A 20,150-nucleotide genomic window follows, 5' to 3' on the forward strand; every position below is an offset into this window, starting at 1 on the left:
TTATACTAATTGCACACATGTACTAGGCAGTACAAGAAGCAAGTTCACCTATACACTAAATTCATCGGCATGCACTACACGACTTCACCTATATATTAATTCATCAGTACGTACTACATACGCTTGTTTCAACAAGGCATAATTTTCAGAAATGAGAGACAACAGACCTTTAACTTTTACACATGTAATAAGCACTGCCCAAACTTCTTAGGCATACCTGATCTTTGGTAACTTTTGAACATGCATTCTGAATATGCTTACAGAGACTGCATATGTCACCACAAGTCCCCTCATAGCCAGAATCTATTAGCATTCACTAATCACCCAAAATCGTTCAGTCATTTTAATACCACCTACTACTTTCTTTCACAGGATAATCTCAGTATTTCCTTGCAACATGGAAATTTTTTTCCTCCACTGAAAAAGATGCAATTTATTTTTATAATGGCACAAAGCTGGTGGTAAAACTAACAAGATGGAAGCTAATGGCATGGGATGCACTATACAGCCACCCTGAATCCCCTTGCTTTGACTGAGAATGCAGAGCAGATCTAAAAGAAAGGTTCTCATGGGGTAATTCTGGTTCCTCCAAAAGGCTTTAAGTCATCTGGCTGGGCAGAAGGCAGCTTATATATTCAGCAAATGAGAAAGGTAATCCATTTTCCAGTTGCACTATGTTTATTTTTCCTCAGCATATTGACAGCATATCCTGAAGGGTTTTGTTCTTTTTGGAAGGTGTTCAATGTGATGATCTAAGAAAACATACCTTCTTTTCTTAAGTATCACAATCACCTCAAAGTGAAACATAAAAGCATGTCATATTTTCCCAGCCTTGAACATAAGCATCCTTACACTGAAAAGTGAGAAAGCTAGTATTTGGTAACAGTTCAGCACTGCCTTTTAAAGGTGATCTGCATCTATACCTAAAAATGGCAAAAATTCCAGGCAAAAACCTCCAAAAAATAACATCTCTTAAAAATAGTATTCTGTTCTGTGGAATAATTTTATCCAGGATGAGGCACTTTAAAGATCACTAGAGTATTACAAAACAGTATCTAAATTTCATTTTAGGATGCTGCTCTGCAAGCTCACTCCTACTGCTGCAGCATTAATTGTATTTCAGAAGAAACTTCTAGAAATGGAAATGGAAGACTTGCATACAAATACTTACTGCGGGTATCAGTAACTTTTTTACTTCTTCAACAGCCCTCTTCAGCTTTATTTCTGCTCTGTTCTGAGCATCCTCCACAGTGATAAGTACATGTAAATCTTCATTCAGGTGTTCCCAGTTGGGCTTGCCTCGGTTCTGCTCTTCCTAATAAACAAATAAATAAAAATTAAAACAGAGAAGCTATGAAGCACATTTCATACAAAACAATCACATGTACAGTAGACAAACTTAATTCTGTGAATATTACAAACTGTACTTTCAACAAGACGGGAAAAGACTTCTTCATACAGTGGAGACTGTTTTATGTGGTTACTTAACAAGAACTCAGGCTTCAAAAATAGCTTTTGGGGCATTTTGCTTGCATTTTGGAATCTCATAATTTTTTTTTTTTACAACTACAAAGAAACCAAATGTGATTATTTAAGAGTACCTTTCCTAACTGAACAAATTAACAAGTACTACAAACATAGTATTGCTTTCTTTGGAGCTCTTCAAGGGTTAAACAGATAACACATACTTGTAGTTAAGGAACCTAATATTTTCAAGAAAAGTGGAACAGACACCATAAACAGAAACTCCATGTGAACCACTCCAAAGGACAAGAAAACAGCAATTCTTCAGTGTTAAAAATTGCTTTTGAATACTCATGAAGAAAAGGTTAAGGAATCAAACATTACAAAAGGAACAAAAATTGCAATTTTCAAATCAGAGTTACGTGCACTGGATGAAGGGCAGAAAGGAGATGACAGGGCTTTAAAACCAAAAGTCACAGAAGAGCATGTAACGAGATGGTCACCATTACACAGGTACTCTGTTACCTCAGTGGCATTCATAATCCCAGAGATAAATCTTAGCTTGCTGGTTTCAGAAAAAAAGGGCAATCTAAGCAAAAGTGTTTTTTTAAATGTAAATATTTTTAAACAATAGATATCAGTAAATTTAAGTAACACATTCAAGTACCCAGTCTTACAAAAAACAGAAGAAACTTTCCAACTGTTTTTACTGAACCATGAATAAAGCCAGCTAAATATCCCAGAAACAGAATTTAAATTTGACAATATTTAAAATGTAAAAAAAAGCAAGTTAAAAAATCAAGGGGAGGAATATAAAAACTTTAGTAAATGAGAAAGTTTTACTATAACTTTTGCATCTATATAAAGGCCTGCAGAAACAAAACACACTTACTTAAAACTCAACATCCTTGGAGTAATATAAGAGCTTTCTATTCGTAAGTGACACACTTGTGGCTTAATCATAATTTGCACTTTTAAAAAATAAGGTGAAAGTGAATTGCAGATGTGTCTTTTCCCACAAATTTCACTTAAATTCTTCCAAGAAATGTAACACACAGAGGAAACGTTTGAAGACTGAATATCAACAAATACTTGCAGTACTTCATAGTCATATATACATGAGGAAGGACTGTTCCCTAGGATGTTCTATCTTTAATTCAGCTACTTTAAGTCTGAACAGTTTTGTGAAATACCCAAGGATAAAAATGGATTAAAAAAATAGAATAATGACAGATGTATGAAAAAGTTATGTAAAAGAATCAGTACTTTGAGCGAAATTTATTTTCACTAGTCTTCATGTAACATGTGCGCTACTCCATACTGTTAGTTACAGTGTTTGGGTTCTTTAAAATTTATCTTAGCCAACCTTCCGAACAATGGTGGCTGTGAAAGTATCTCTGTGAATTTCGGAAGCTGAAAGGGAGAAAAATAACCCTCATTTATAAAACAGAACCTGACGCAAAGTGCAGCTGAGTTGTAACATGTTCTCTGCTGTAATTTAATCTTTGAAAGAACTACCTAACACAAGGTATTTGCAGCTTATTTTACTCAATCATGATCAAAACTCCACTATTACTATTTAAACAATTCAATTTATTTTTTTCTTTTTTTAATTCAAAGCAGGAGTGAGTTGTTTTCAGATGGTGACAAGCAATATTAATATATGAGGTAGCACAAAGTATTACATTACAGCTATGATGAATGAGAGAAGGTTTCTAAACCAGCAGAGGGCAGAGCAAGAAACATGCCGCTACCTCTTCTTGCACTGACTGATGGGGAGTTGACACAATACGCGAATGAGAAAGGTACCAGTCACTAACATACGATATGTGATATCCTGCACAACTACAGTACCACCAGGGAAGTAGGAAGGTGGGAAGGTAAGAGGGACAAACAACAAAGAAAGGTGACCCCAAGTAAAATGGCAAGGTCTGTCCTGGAAGAGAAGGAATGCCTAAATGCAGTTTTAGCTACCACATGATAAAATGGCATGTTTATACACAGTGTGGGCAAACATCAAGGGACTTTCCTCCACGGCATTGGTTTCTTTCATAGAGAAAATAATACAGTGCAGAGTGTCAAAAACGTGGATGATTTGGGGGAGTTACCACCTGACAGCAAAATGCACAACGTTATAGTGGATGTATGTCTATTTTGTAACTTTCAGAACACAGAAAAATACTTTCTTTGTTATGTAAAACAAAGAAGTCTGCCTCTGCTACTCGATATTTAAATATATCAGATTAACGCAATATCAACTATTGGTGCTGAACTTTATTCTGTTGCAGCATGAAGATTTTTGGTTCATAGAACAAAAACATAGAACAATAAACAGATGATACTGTAGATTTTTTTACACACCCCCTATTCTACTTTTAGGTGGAACACATTGTGTGTAAGATCAATAATTACACATATTATTAAGATCAGACCTCACAGCACATACTATCATACAAATACTTATTGCTAAGTTAACTGAACTAGTCTATGACTAGTTCTATATATGCTTTTCTATGGTTACGAAGTACATCAATGAAAGTCCGGTTGTTGTGGAGAGGACTAGTTCTTAAGTCAAACAGTAAGAGTGAAAGAAAGCTTAAGAATAAAAGTCCACAATCAGTCAAAAAGATAAGAGAATAGAGCTTGGAACGGGCTTCCAATTTCTTCTGTTCTATCTCAGCACAATGGGGCTTCAAATTCCTCCACTGCTTCCATTCTGTTCCATTAGTAGCTTAACAGTTTTCCAAGAAATATCTTTTGGTTTACCAAAAATGCCAATGGAATATTATACCAATATGTATGTATTTGCTTGTTTTTACCAAACCCAGGAAATTCAGATCTACACTAACTAGGTCATTCATTCAAACAGAAAGTCAGGTGCAAATGTATGACAGGGCTAGGCTCACAGGAGAAGATAACCTGCAACCTCTTGCAGTTAAGGCTGCAATCTTTTTTATGCTACCCGATTCTCCTTTTAAATCCTGAAAGGATTGTTTGGAAAAATACATTTTCCCACCCAAGTAAAATCTTTACTTAAATTAAACTAGTCCTCTGTGTAACAAGTCTTGAAAACATCTTTTCCCAATCCTGTTTTATTATAGAAAAGGCTAAATAGGTATATTGAATACATCTGGAATGCAAGTTGAACGGTGTCTTTCTTAAGACTCATAAAATATGGTCCAAGACTTTAAGGACTGGTTAGGAATTTCTTCTAAAATTGCTGGGGGAGAAAATGGTGAAAAGATGGGCAGGGAAAAAAGCAAACTACTTGCCCTGCTGCCTAACTTTGTAGAAGGAAACTACAAACCGTGGCTATCTTGAACTGAACTGCAGCTAAGACAAACCAGAAAATTTCACAGAACCAGAGAACGGCTGACATGGGAAGGGGCTGTGGATGTCTTCCATGCCTCTTTCCCATGAGTCCCTGCTCAGGGTAGCATCAACTCAGGCATGTTGCTGAGTGCCAGGTTTTAAGTATCTCCAAGTATGGAGACTCCACCACCCCTCTGGGCGACCTATTCAGTGTTCGGTCACAATAACAAAAAGGTTTCTCTTATATTTAAATGTAAGTTCTTTTACTTCAGTGTGCCCATTGCCTCTTGTCCTTCAGTAGCAACAGGTGAGCAATTCAGCCGGATTGCCAGGTCTACCTACAGAAAAAAACAGTAAGAAACTGCTACATGAGTAATTTTGGGCAAAACCCCTATTTGTTAACACAGCAGGAAACACATAGAAGAGAGAAACACCACCAAGAAAACCTGAATAAAAGACTAGGGAAGAAGAAATTCAATTGCATATATGCAAAATTATATTACATACACAAGTAATTTACAGCATCAAGTTTTCCTGCATCCCAGAGATTGTTTATGGAAGAATTATACAGGAAAAATGGAGGCAGTGAAGATGCAGGAAACTACACAGTAAAATGATTTATACCACAACCTTGGGGAACAACAATATTAGAAAAGCTTAATTACAACCAAACTATCTTGTCTGCTAGATTAAAGAACATTAAAACCAACATAACTGGCAGATGAAATTTCACTGTGCTCCTTGTTTGGCAGAAATTTCAGCATCCTTAAGTATAGCCTAATTCTGTAAACAGATTTTGCTTTCATTCTGTTGCCTGTGTGTATACACTCATTATCCTCAGGATGCCTATACACAATAATGGACTTGAAGAAACTGCTCAGTATTTATCTTGCTATTAATGTCAATGTAATTTAAAATTAAAAAAAAAAAAAAGTAGTCTTGCTACAACTCCTCAAAATTTAACTGCACAAAAATAAAAAGAAACATACCTATGGTTTTTTTTTTCTCCTGATTATTTTTTGTTTTCTTGGGAAGGGATTATGGGGGGAGCCAAAATGCAGGCAAAAGATGCAACTGACTTGCATCTACACAGCCAAGCTTTAATATTAGAAAAACTGTTGCATGAGGACAAATACTGAAGTCTAGTCCCTTGGTGATTTCTGTCCTGTGTTTGCCATACACTTCACCCTACCACAGAAATTCCAAGTCAGGGTCTTACACCTCCTACATCCCAGTCCTTTAAGGCCATTACTATTTACATCTTCATGTCCCATCGCCAAGCTTCCTTCTTAATATCTCGACTACTGACTTAAAAAAAAAAAATAAAATACAGCAACTTACTAGCTGTCTGTGACCTACGCAAAGCAGATGACTGAAAACTCAGTACATGACTTCCCTCCTCCAGAGGTATTAAATTAGGCCTCTCCTCCATCTAGACAGTAATTTTCAAAAACATCAAATCCAACGGAAAGAAATGCCTGTCAAGCTGGACTGACACTGTTAAAAAGATGCAAATAGTGAAAGGGGAAAATAATTTCAGAAAGCAAGCTGAAGTATTTTATCAAGAACTTAAAAAAAACCCTCAAACTTTACTTTCACCACACAGACCTCCACAGTATGGCCAAGTGACTAAAAGTAAGTTGAAAAATTCAAAACTGGTGAAGTAGAATCCAGTCATTTCCAACTGTCAGAATGTCATTAAAGGAAAATGAAATAAACACTGGAAAGAAATACTTCCCTAGTATCTGTTAATATGCAGGCAGGGATATATTACTTGAGACAATAAAGAAAGAATGAATGCAATGTGGTGAGAGTGCAAGGCAGTTTTCCGCATGGCTGTTGGGGTTTTTAGGGGGTTTGTTTTTTTTGGAAAGCTATAACCTGCAGCGTTAAAAAGTGCAACTCCCATCCTATGTGCTTTTTCCACTCTAACTCATACAATTTACAGTAATGTTGGCCACTACAAAATGCAAACACAGCTCAGTACTACAGCAGGCGCCTTTTAAAGAAATAAAGCCACTGACTCAACATTGAGAATGAACCTTAGTATCCTCACTCATCTTGAAAGTGATAGGTTATTGTATGCTATTTTCACCAACCGATTACAACAGGCTGCTCTCCCTAATGAATGACAAAAACCACAGAATAGCTAGAGTAAAAGGGAGGACTGTTTTCACACATTGCCAAGTTGAACACTAAAATTAAAAGGCATCAGAATAGCTTTAGTCCTTTAAACCGTACAAAGGTTTAATTCAAGTACATTCTAAGAACTTCAATTAAAATTATCTTAAGATATAAGAAACAGTATAATCAATCACAGCCACTTCTTGCAGTCAAGTGGAGAAGGAAAGTTGTGGAAAGAAGAAATTCAGCTACTTAGTAAAATTATCATAATGTACTTTGTCTAATGTATTGTGCTATAAGTACATTACAATTGACAGTATTTCTAGGTGACTTTCTTTTCCGTAATGAAAACATTCACACACATGTATCAAAGTTTTAAAAACAGAAGAGCAGTTTAAAAGCTGTGTGAATTTAAAAAAGTTAATGTTTTCATTTAAAGCAATTTTGGAACGAAAGTTAAGTTTAACAAAAATGTGATAAATTATAAAGATCACTGTAAATAAATTCTAGTTCTGCTCTAATTTAAGTATTTTTAGGTAATATTGTAGCCACAGAACAATGTCAGGTCTGACTTAAAGAGTCTGAGAGAAACGTTACTCAACCATTCAATATGGATTACACCCTACTTCTGTCAACAGAGTTGAACTGGTAAACCCAAGCCAGAGGAATCCAAGAACGCTCTTTTCCCTAAACTAAGTCACTATTCCCAGCCTTTCACAGGCCACAAGAGTTGTTCAGCTTGTGTTGTTCAACGTAACTTCTGCTCTCCTAACTGTTCTATCTACTAACCTGAGCTATAGAATTCTATTTTTAAGGTTTTGGCATCTCTGCTGCAGAGATGATTGAAAACATTTGGAAGACAGAGGATTTGTGTAACATATTGTGCAAGGAATAAACCACTTCTAAGTCCCAGGTATACAAATAACTACACATCAGCTGATAAATATTCATGAGAGCTCTAGCCGTAATCAAAAAAAAAAAAAAAAAAAAAAAAAAAAACGCATTGAACCACCTCTTACTGATGTCTTACTGTATCCTTTTATACTCCCTTCTTTCCCCCCACCACCCCATTTTCTGCTGGGCAAGTGAGGTGAATGAGATCACAAGGGGCTACTGATGCCGGCAAAAGATGAGAGCTATAATTGGGACAAGTAGAGATGAGGGACCATATTTTAACACATAAATGCCATTTCAGGAGTGGCTCACCATGACTCATAAAATTCAGTGAAATCTGGTTATGCATGCACCAGGGACAGAACACAGTTGCCTTTATTATCTGACACAAAGCAACTTGTTCATCTATTTAAGAACTAGGTATTAAATGCTAGTATGTAGTAATAACTGTAAATACTAACATAAGAGTTTCCTCTTCCATTTTTGCCACTGAGTCTAAGTCTTGACAGGACTGACAGGGGAAAAACAAACAAAAATCCCTTGAATAACAAGACCCGCCCCAAACCTGTATTCACATGATATACTCCTGACATTAACATTTCAATAAAATTTAGGAAAGGCCTGAAAACAAAGCAAGTGTTTAGGTAAGTAGCAAAAATAGAGGGGTTTATCAGAGGAAACTCTGAGCCAGCCCTGCAGAAAACCAGTTTGAAATGATGCACTAATTACAGTATCTGTTTGAACAACAGAAGTAATTTTATAACATGAAGCATCGGAACACACTGATTGCCCTAACCCCTGCTGATAAACTGCTTTAATTGTGCAGTTACAGTCAGGCAAATTAACATAGACTTTTGCTCCTACTGAGCTTCTAATGGTAGCAGTTCACAAGCAGAAAGCTGGTGAAAAAATAGCGTAACGAAATGCTGAAGGAGTAGCACCTGGTGAGGGAGAACACTGTAGCTTACTTCACATTTACAATTTCTGTCTGAAGTCTTCTCCTATAGAAGAAATGGATTGATTGCTTAAATTAAGTCACATACTTATCGTTTTGAATATCAGTGAGACTGTTACTTAGCATGTCTTAAATTATCCACTATTACTGTATACTAAGTCCCCTTCAAGCCAATTCTGGACCAAGAAGTGAGTGTTTTCCAGCTCACATTAAACTAGCCTGTAGTTTAATGCCAAAAGGCATTATCTAAAAAATCTTTAAAGATCTGTTCTGAAAAAATCCAATGGCATGAAACAACCTAATGTTTAGATGCACAGAAGAAGATTCTGTTCTCTGTCTCAGAGCCTCAACACAGACTTTGTGCTTGGGAAACTTCAAACTAAGTGCCGCCCCAAGTTCAGATCTGCCCTGCAGACAGAATGGTTCCTACATGCACTGAACACCACACTGGATCTTTCTAAAGCTGTGTCTTCACAGCACAACTGAGCTGATCCACGGTCTGCTGACACAAGAGGAAACCCCTCTCGCTGCCCAAGCCAGGGCGCTCTGGACAGCAAACTGCTGCAAAGTGGAGCCAGCAGAAACTCTCCACCACAAAGGATAGGTTTCCATGAGACAGACAACAGGATTGCACCTCTCCAGGATTTTCTTCTTACTATTTGTCTCAAGTTGTGCTAGTGTGAAGAATAACAGTAATTTATATAAAGATAACAGATTTGTGGAATAAGCTGCACTGTCAAATGCTATCAGAACCTAGAAGTCTGTTAAGACTGAATATTTAACTATTTGGGGGTGAAAGCAACTAAGTATGCATCAGTATCCTCAGGGAATAAACGAGAATTAGTAAACGAAATGCACAGCATAAACGTGGATATATTTTTTAGAGATAAATGCAACTCTTAATGCTGATACTTAAAATCACCATGAAGTCTTTGACTCTGGACCACAGATAAGAATTTTAATGTTTTAACATTCGCATTGTTCCTGAAGTAATATGCTTTGTATGTTAACACCGATACAGGTGTATCCTTTTCTTACAGGAAAGCGAATAAGCAGGACAATGAATGAACATGAAAGATGCGAGGCATCATCCAAGCCTAACTACAGGCTGGGTAGAGAATGGATTGAGAACAGCCCTGAGGAGATGGGGGATTGGAACTAGATGATCTTTAATGTCCCTTTGAACTCAAACCATTCTATGATTCTATGATCATCAGAGCCTGTGGCTTACTGATTTGGGAACTTAGGGGAAATGCCTGAACAGTGGCTTCACATTTCTGAAGCTTACTCTGTTATTTAAAGTGCTATCACTGCTCCTCAGCTGTATTTAAAGGGTAAAAGTGTCCATTCATTGGTTTCTCAGTCTTCTAGTATATACAGTATGGTACTTCCAAAAATTTCTTTAGATGTTTAATAGTTAAAAAAAAAACCAAACAAACAACGCCAGAAACATACCCCCCCCCCCCAAAAAAAAAAACAAAAAAAAAAAAAAAAAAAAAAAACACCCCCAAAAACAACAACAACAAAAAAATAAAAACCACCCCGAAAACAATTCTTGACTGTAATTTAGACTACCCTTCACAGCATACTAAGTTTTGAACACTGCAATCAATGTAATATTAGTCACCAGCACTTGTAAAAGTAGAAAAATACAAAATTATGTTTTGGCATTCAATGGGAAACATGATCAGCTCTCGCTGGCTGGTAGTATAATTTTACACTGTTTGAAACATTTTTCTTTCCTCTTTTGAAGTACTATCATGTAACCTTCATCAACAGTAACTGCCCCAGACAACGGTGGCACCCGTCTTTGCTGAATTTCAACCTTTTTTATTTCTCTAATCTAGCTCTTATTTCCTCTCTGCCTTGCTTAGATTTGACTGCTGCTTTGCATAGCAAAGCTAGTCAACACATAACACACCCCTCCTCAATAATTTGAGCTCAGAGTTAAACTGATCCATTTCTCAGTTAAGCTCATCTTCAAATACCTTTGCTCTGGCTCTTCTATGACAGCTCCACATATAAGTGATGTTGAACAAACCATGAGGATCAAGCGATAACAAAATAAGAGCATGTTTTTCTTCAGGTGGCATTCCCTCTTAATCTAAGAATGAATTCGCAGCAATTTTCACTCATTTATATTAAGTCTAAGAAACAGACAAAGCTACAGTAATTCATGTAAAATCTGCCACATTTCTTTATCATTAGAAATGAGAGATTTAACGATTTATTTAAAAAATTTAAGACTGAATTTACAGCACTGTTAAAGAAAAAGAGGAGGAAGAAATACAAAGAGAAAAAAATGTAATAGATAACTGAACTTTTGGAGCTATCGGAATAAACTGCTTACACCCTGCAGTTTAATGCCAACATACCCACATTTCTACTTTCCTAATTTCAATTCTCCTATCACTTTTGGAGTCCAGTTGCTCAGCCTCTGCTTGAAAATCCAACCATTTTGCTTTTAGTATTTCCTCTACCATGAGGCACATATATGCCTCATATATATATATATACACACACACACACACATATATAAGAAAATATATATATTAATAGGGATTCCTCTGCATAAATCTTGGTGAAGGTCATAAATGAGCATATTGTGAAGACAAACTTGTAAAATGACAATATAGTTGTGCCAACCCTTCGCTTTTTTTAGTTACAAAATAATTGTAAGCTTTTAAGAAAGAACAACTCCTCCCCATTTTCTCATGCTGTTAACATTTACAATAATACGTCATTACTAACCTCCTTAACATCTTTTCAGAAACTGCTTAACACTTAGTAAGAGAAGTGAAATTTCCCTCATTCCAAATCTTTGCACAAAAGTATATGAAGATGTCACTACAGAACATTTTTTACAGAGACTCAGATTGAACATGCTAACATAACCTCAGTGTGCCAAGAAAACTGAACAGTACTTAACCTGCAATGTAATAGACAAGTTGCAGATACAGTTATAAAACTCAGCACAGAACTTCAAAAATCCAAAGGAAAACTCTCCCCTATTCCTCCCCACAAAGTAAAAAAAAAAAAACAAACAAACACAAAACCAACCACCCAGGTTCATAGTTTTTACTTTTTGAATGCACAAAAAAGTTAAGTGACTTCTTTTAAAGAATATGAGCAGTTACCACTGATTTTGGTTTGTTGCTTTTATTTTTATTTTTTAATGAGACAACTTGCAAACTAAAAATCATTTTTATAGTAATAGGTTAGTTTAGCTTTATTTTAGGACACTGTGATCTTTAGGCTTTTACTGTTTGTCAAAGCAACAAAAATAAGACTCATGACTCAAACCAAATATACGTAGGTAGTAGTTATGCTTTCAATAACTTCCCGAGTCATAAAGAAGTGAGTTCTGCTCAGTGAGTTTTTAAAAAAATTAGATGTAAATCAAACATTCATCACCTCCGTATTTTTAGATTGGTTTGGGACAGGCCAGGGAGGGAAAAGCTTAGGGGAAGGGAAGTAACTTTAAACTTTAATTGGTGACACTTTGCCAATAGCACTTTACTGCTGGCCTACAAAAATGCAGGCCGTGCACAGGAACGCAAAGCTGTTTTTACTGTCAGGACCAGGCTGACATGGTTGCAATGCCAGAGCTTTAGCTCAAAACCTGTACCTTACACATTTATCCACTGCAGAAAGAGCCACTCCCAAGTAATGCAAGTTAACAGTAACTTTGAGTTTCAACAAAAAATACGCACAGTCAGACTGCAAAAAACAGGCTAGGGGGGTGAGAGAGGTAATCAGTGTTAAAATAGGTCACTTGTATGTGCTGTAGTGCTTTGTAGAATTACCTTAATGTAAAAAAACAAAAAAAACAAAAAAAAAAAACAAAAAAAAACCCCAAAACAACAACAACAAAAAAAAAAAAAAAAAAAAAAACCGAAAAGGTTATGAGCATTGAAATGATTACACCTAATATTTTTCATATTCCCCCTTTCTTATTTTCCCTATTCTGCTCCAATCCTGCCTTAAAGGTTTCCTCAAAGATGCATAACGAAGACCAGGTGCCTAAAGCACTCCTGCTTCCTGGACGTCTGCAGAGATGGCAAGAAGATTGAAGTGCCTAGGCACTGAATAATTAGATTCAAATCACTTTATATGCCAAAAAGAAAACGTAGTGCTAAATAGAAACCAAACCTTTTCATAAATGTTGCGTAAATGAATACTGCCAGCTTTAGACACAACATCTGTGCTTATAATTAGAACACTGATCTTACACAGTCACCTCAGAGAAAGAAACTATCAAAGTCAGAATTATTCTGACTTTTCTTGTATAGAAGACTGCATTTCATGACTGCAGTTCAACAACAGATCTGAAATGGTAACTAGTCACTTCCACCAAGTGACTCCATTCTCTTCTCCCTCCTCTTAGCTACCTGCAGAGTCCTTCCCACTTCTTTGCACTAGCTCTCACTAGGCCCTTCTAGAGCCAGTTTAACACTGCAGCAAACTCCTGTCAGATTAGGTTTTGCCTGTTTAGCAAGTTGAACTGGCTCAGTAACATATTCCACAGGTAGTAGCAGACGGAGCACAAAGGAGGGCACAGGCATATCCCTTTGCAGGAATTTGGTAGCTGTCAGTCACACTTTAAGCAAAGTTTGCCCCACCAAACCACTCCCATAACAGGGGGTGAGGAAAAGGGAGCCCCGTGCTAACTGACTGACCTGCAATGCTGCAGACACGTTAGACACTTCGCAGTGTCGCTTACATCAAAAGTAACTTCACTGTCATGCCTAAATTCCTATTTAAATATTTTGAAAACTCAAGTTTCCACTCAAGTGAGGTGTGCAAAGCACTGTAAATGTTACATCTCAGGTGCTTACCTGAGAAATAAACATACCTTGTCCCATGTTTTTAAATAAGGGTGTGGCAAAGAAGAAGAACAACAATTTGTTACTCACAGTATAGTGATTAACTCCAAGGAAAAGTCTGTTTATTACAAATAGGTCCTAACTAGCAACCTTCATTCTAGCGTCTCCCAATTTGAATTTGCAATCTCAACGTTCTTCTTAAAACCATGTAATTTCACAGGAAACATGAGCTGGGTTTCAGTGGCCCTATTTCCCTGCTCATCACACAGCAGCACTAATACTGCCCTCTTACATAAGGCTTAAAAAAAAAAAAAAAAAGCAAGCCTTTTGTAATCTCTTCAGCGTGCTTTCCACTAACGAATTATGTAATTAATATGTCACTCAGTTACTCGCGCTCTCTCATTTCTTAACACAGGGATTTCTCCCACACTACTAAGTTCTGGAATTTTCAGATTTACATTAGCATTAGAAGGATGCTTTGCATTTTGGATTAGAGAGGAGTGAGACCAGAAATGATGCGCAAAGTTAATCCTGCAGAAAGCAGGCCTCGTGAAACTATTACAGAAGGGCTTTGTCTTGGTGACAAGGTGCTGTTAAAGCAGATGCCCGCCCACAGTTCTTGTCCCACTGCTTAGATAGTGGCTTGCTCTGGTCTGAATAATGGCCCTCTCTACCACCATTGGGTCTTTTGGAGAAGATAAACAGACAAATTCATTGACTAATGTTACAAACTCATTTCCCACACAATATTGTTGTTAAAAAGACATTATGCTACAGGTAGCCTAAGTTCACAGCTTGTTCCCATGTGTTGACCTGACATGGTAAGAGGTTCTTCACAAGCCGGAAACAATGGAAAAGCTAAATTTCTGGGTCACTCTAATCGATATACTAAATTGATTTCCTCTATAGCTTAGAAAGCTCACCAGTTAATTGCAATGCTTTTATTCAGGTTGAACCTCCCTCCATTCATACAGGTCTTCTGACATTTTGCTGGGGTTTTTTTTTCTGTTACGGTTTTGTTTGTTTTTCCTTGGGGAATGGGCTATGTGTTGTCTGTTCTGGATTTGAACTATGGCAATACTTCTTAGCAGTATAAAAATAACAGTGTGGTATGGTTTTTATTCATGATTTATTCAACTTTTTCTTCAACAGTGATCCACAATCAGTACTACAGTACTGAGTGGAACAAAGAATAGCATTTTATATCGCATTACTGCTAAGACGGTTACATTTCAGCACGTTTAATAATAATAGTCCAGTCTTATCTTTTTTTTTTTTTTGCTAAGGTATTAAAACTGGAAATTTATCCTAAAACTGTAATAATTTAATATTATGGTGATTAGACAAGCATACATTCATGTATCTTTGGGTTTCAACCATTTTACTGCCTCCTCCAGAAAAAGTTCCAATCTTTCCACATTTACTCAGTTGCAACAATCACAAAACAAACTGTATTTCTAAACATATAACCCAGACAACAGTTCAAGAAAAATGGAAAGTAACAGGCAAGATTAAAGCAAATTAAATAAAACATACTTCTACTTCAAAAATAAAGCAAAGTTTTGTTATAGAGAATACAGAAAACTACCCAAGTTTGCCACTGAGCACAGAACTGACAATAAATATTAGCTAATGAACTGAAGTTGAGTCCTTGAAAGAATTCAGAACTACTGCCTCAAATGATCTCAGCAGACAAACTTTCTATGTATTTATGGCTGAAACCTTGCACACAGTCTGTAATTATATTGTTTTATTGCAGCAGTTACCTCAAATCCTTGATACAATTATATGGGATTCGACACACCCAACTTACCACCTAGATAACTCGAAAGTGTCACCACTGTTACAAACAGTCTTTATGACTGAGTTCATCTAACAACTCTGATTATAACAACTGCAGAAGAAGGGCTATCCAGCATGTGGCACGTGTTCTCAAGGCCTGATGAAAATGTAGTAACAACCGTGCCAGGTAAAGACTATATAATTGAGTGCCAGTTTGGCAATGGTCTTAAATGGCTCAAGAATACTCCTGACAGGATATTAAAGAAGCCTTTCCTACAATACATAGACAATGGAGCTTCATCCTTGGTATCCCCCTTTACTTCTCAGGTGACATCAATTAATGACAAAGGAAAGTGAAAGCTTTAATTCAAAGCTAAGTATCACCATTTTTTTACTAAGCATACATGTATACCAGTCTTAGGAGAGAATGTCTAGATATACATCCTTCAAGATCACATTCAATCAGCAGTCCTACAACTGCTGTTTAGGAGACATCATCCTTCAAAAAAGACATCGGTTTTACACAAACTTTCTGAATCCCAGAGATTTTGCAAAAATGTACATTCACCAATGAAAAATAATTTTTTAAAAATATCATTAAATAGTGAATCTGCTGTCATTTTCATTTGCAAGATTTTTAGTAAAAGAGCGCAAACTGAATAAAAACCACCACTAACCAAATTATCAAGCTCCACTGCAAGTCATCGTAATATGAAAAATTGAGACTTATTTAATTACGCAAAATTTCAAGTTCTGCTTTTCCAACACAGTGCCCAAAGAGAAGCACAGGTAGATCTAGTCGTGTCCCTCGGGTGAACAAAAATATCAGTGAAGAGAGAAACACAATGAATACATACTGGACAGATTAAAAGAATCAAACAGAATGTCATTACACTATGAAGCCACAGAAGCAAAGGAAATCCTTGCTGGGTGAACCAAGTCTGAAGACATTTAAAGTGAGTAATTTTTAACAGATTCCAGTATATTACCAGAAACATGCAAAGAGTTATTAAAAAGAGTAACTGCTTCTACTCTTCAGCAGACAAGTTCCAAACTCATTTTGTTAAAATGTCCATTACATACAGTTTTAGATTGCATGCTTATCTGCCCATAAATAATCAAACCAGAAAGTTTTACAGTTTAAATTACTGTAACTTCTGAATAACAAAAGTCAAAGATGGTAAGGATGGGAGAAAAGGTCATGATGTGCATGCCTTTCTTACATTCTACAGTAGTTTCATGCATTTCATCTTAGAAAATAACACAGCACTGTGCATGAATTGAGGATAAAAATAATTACACGCTCTGCTCACATCCTAGAGAGATAGGTGGACGAAAGGTGGCTTCTTTCATTCTAAAGGTTTCCTACTCTTCCGGAAAGCACAAGCATAATCTCTTTGTTCAAATGCATCTTCAACAGATGATAAAGGCTTCCTGCCAACCAACAAGTGCTGACCTCCCACTTCCTAACCTGGCCACTTTCTTCTTCCTCTCCTCTCCCTTTTCAAACTGGCACGGGTATTAGTTTGGGTTAATACAGTTTATTAAGCAGCAAAACTCTTTAATCCCTGAACTACACTCTCACATTCGCTGGCCAAAATCTGGCTTCTTTCTTGTCCACACTTCAACCCTCTAACACAGAATAGCACATTCCCACCCCTCCTTCCCAGAAGAGAAATTGAGAAAACCTGTCCCAAATACATGCAACCCTGTCATGAAGTGATATAAATTGCTTCTTTTTATTTATGATAAGGAAGAGGAAAGCTTTCAAAAAAAAATAAAAAAAAAAAAAGCTACTTTTCTAAATGAAAAGGTTTTAAGAAATGCAGTAACAATTAAAAGCATCAGCATGCTACCTATTCTCCATGTTACAATTGTAGGCTGCCAACAAAATTAAAACATCTCCAAGTATTCACTATTATATTTTAATCTTTTCACTGTATTATGATTTAAGAATTCATCCAGATGTGTCACAAATGAACTTCACTACTTTCAAGCAGGAAAAAAGACACCAAAACCACTAAAAAATTCTAGCCCTTCCCCAAAAAACAGCTCTGACATTTCAAAGACCTAAATCCAAGGTGTACAGTATCACAGCTTTGCTTCCCCAGTTCTTAGCACCCATTTAGTATCATTCACAGTCAAAAATTCCGATCTGTTTCAAATGCCTGCATCTTGAAATAAGAAAATTAAACACAGCAAGAAGTTCAACAGTGGTGGAGAGAACAGATATTTCAAGCCTGTAGGTTCCATATTTTGCATCTAAAAAAATCAGTTGGGGACCCTGCATTTATCAGCTGACAATGTAAAAAGCATTACCTCCACAGCATGTCATGAAGCCATGGTCATCCAACTCCACTAATTCAAGAACAATAACTGAACTTTGCCTAGCATCCGTAACCCCACAACCATTTAAGCTATTGTAATTACATCAGCAATGCTAGTCCCACCTTGACATGCTTGTGATCCAGTTCATCACTCTCAAAATCAAGAAGCTGTTTCCAGCTTTAGCTTCCACCTGGTTTAGCACTGAAGCAGGTCATCACTGTCATTTTTAATCACCAGTAACTGTCACAAGGCAGGAGAAAGCATGCCTAGCCAGGGCTGTGCAAGTGGTGCTCAACAGCAAGCACTGACTTCAATTGTCGTAAGAGCAGGTCTGAAACTACAGCCTGAGATACCTGAAGGCATTAAATTTCCGGATGATTAGTAGCAGTCAGAGGCTGACTGATATTTAAAATTTCGGCAACACAGATGGGTAATTCCTTCCTGTACCTCCAATACACGCTTCAGAAAAATGCAAAACCACTAATTTAAGAATGTAAGTGATACCTTCAGGAGAAACTCAAGAAGAACTCTCAGAAGTGTCCCCAGCATAGAAATAATTACAGGTTTAGATCCAGTACATAAGAGGTTACTGAACTGCTATTAGTGAGAACGCTGAAGAGCCAATTTGAACACCAGCAGCTGGAGACAGCAAATATCAGCCACTTTTTTTTTTCTTTTAAAGCAAATCACTGTGATGAACCACTCAACTCAATTTACATTTTGAAGACAGGTTCAAAAAACAAAAATTCAGCACCTATTATCACAAAAACCTTGCTAATATTAAGGTTGTATATTTTTACACCAATTGGATATTGCAATTGATCTGACACCTGTCGGTAATCAATAAAAGCTCCGCACATCAGGCATACTAAGCAAAATCACCACTTAGCAAAGTGACGGTTACGATTCTTTTTCAGACAGGGTCTCCTCGAATTATAGGTGATTTGCAAAAATGTACTGGAATGTTTACAAAAAGTAAAATATTTACTTGCCTCTACCTCCAAAACTGCTGGATCATGGTTGTCTCTGCTCTTAAAGGAGACCTGAAAAGCAAAAAAAAATTGGGCTTGTGCCCTATTTTGCTTCTTTAAGATGCTTAAGAGAGTCATGAAGAGTTGGAATTAGTGTTTTTATTTTATCCTGTGCAGGACAAAATTTACTCCTTCCTGATTACACTTGAGATTGAAATCCCAAGAAGCCACAGTATAAGTCAACCTGCTTAAGGGAAAATAATGAAAGAATCAACAGATTCAATGATTTCCATGCAACTGTTTATCTTGATATCCCTCCTACCTATGCAACTATTTCATACAATGCATTAAATCCTATTTAAACGTTATGGAACAGAAGCGACTAAAGATTTTTGAAAAGAACTGAGAATCAAACCAAAGTATCCCACCTACCACTTTCAATGCTATTCTCCACAGTAACACACATCTGAAATAAATTCATCTTCTGCTGTAATTTACAAAGAGTGCTTAGACCATATACTCAAAGTTCTTGCAGCAAACGTGTATGGTCTCGCAGGAAAAGGCACCTTCACTAAAGAAAGTTCAGAAAAAAAAAAAATCAGAAAAAGTTGCCAATAGTTTTCTTCCTCTGTTAGTAAAGCCTGGTTTAACTATTTAATAAGCTACAGTAATACTCAACAGAGTAAAAACCAAGTTTTCAGTGCAAGTCATGCTCAGCAAAGCATACACAGTATAACCTTCATATCCTCCCTGTTCCACCCTGCAGGTAGGGTTAATAAGATGTAGCTTGCTTGTGTCAGTAGAACACCACATTCTCATAATGGGGATAATAAAGTCTGCAACCAGCTGCAATAAAATTTTAGCAACTAAACTGATTTGGTAGACAATATACAAGTATTTAACACACCAGCACTCAAGCTCGACAAGGCAAGAAAGGGATACACTGCAGTTGCACTGAATGCAAAGTAAAAAGTAGGCACAGCTCATCATTTTTGAAGGAGTTAAAACAGATCAACAGGGTAAAATACACAGACAAATCAGTGGACACAGCAAGTACTTAAAAACATTTCACATCTAGCTTTGAGACAGCTTATGTCTCCAATAATGACAGCTTTTTTTTTTGTATTGTTTGGGCTCTTTTTTATATTTATTTATTTATTTATATGAACTGGTTTAAAAGCTTTCTTTAACATAAAACAACACACCACACAACTATCTATTAGATTTTTAAAACACTGCTCCATCTTAGGCAGGAGGCGTTATTGCAATTCTTTACTCTGAAAGTACCAAGAAACAAACTCTTAAATCTGATACTCAAATAGTGCATAAAAATGCAGCACTCAAAGATTCAAAAACATGAAATCCATGTATTCTGCAAGTTCTGTATGTCCCAATATCCACCCCCACCTCCAGCTAATTATATAGCTCTTAACACTATAACTGCAATAACTGCTGATACAGAGAGTGAACAGACTGCCATTCAAAGAAGAAAAA

At 36.6% G+C, this 20,150-nt stretch overlaps 1 protein-coding gene across 4 annotated transcripts in view; it reads right to left on the minus strand.

The window, feature by feature from the left end:
• QKI (QKI, KH domain containing, RNA binding) overlaps positions 1-20,150 on the minus strand; it is a 108,748-nt gene that overhangs the window by 44,413 nt on the left and 44,185 nt on the right. For 2 of the 4 annotated variants that reach the window (XM_010022245.1, XM_010022246.1), the window contains exons 3-4: positions 18,678-18,728; positions 1,172-1,315 (exon numbers count right to left, since the gene is read on the minus strand). In XM_010022245.1, the coding sequence (XP_010020547.1) occupies positions 1,172-1,315; positions 18,678-18,728 (195 nt within the window). The remainder of the gene's footprint in view (positions 1-1,171; positions 1,316-18,677; positions 18,729-20,150) is intronic. The other 2 variants (XM_010022248.1, XM_010022247.1) reach the window with 1 other exon arrangement.

This window comes from Nestor notabilis, unplaced genomic scaffold (genome assembly GCF_000696875.1).
Source record: "Nestor notabilis isolate BGI_N333 unplaced genomic scaffold, ASM69687v1 scaffold3449, whole genome shotgun sequence".
In the NCBI taxonomy this organism is placed as follows: Eukaryota; Metazoa; Chordata; class Aves; order Psittaciformes; family Psittacidae; genus Nestor; species Nestor notabilis.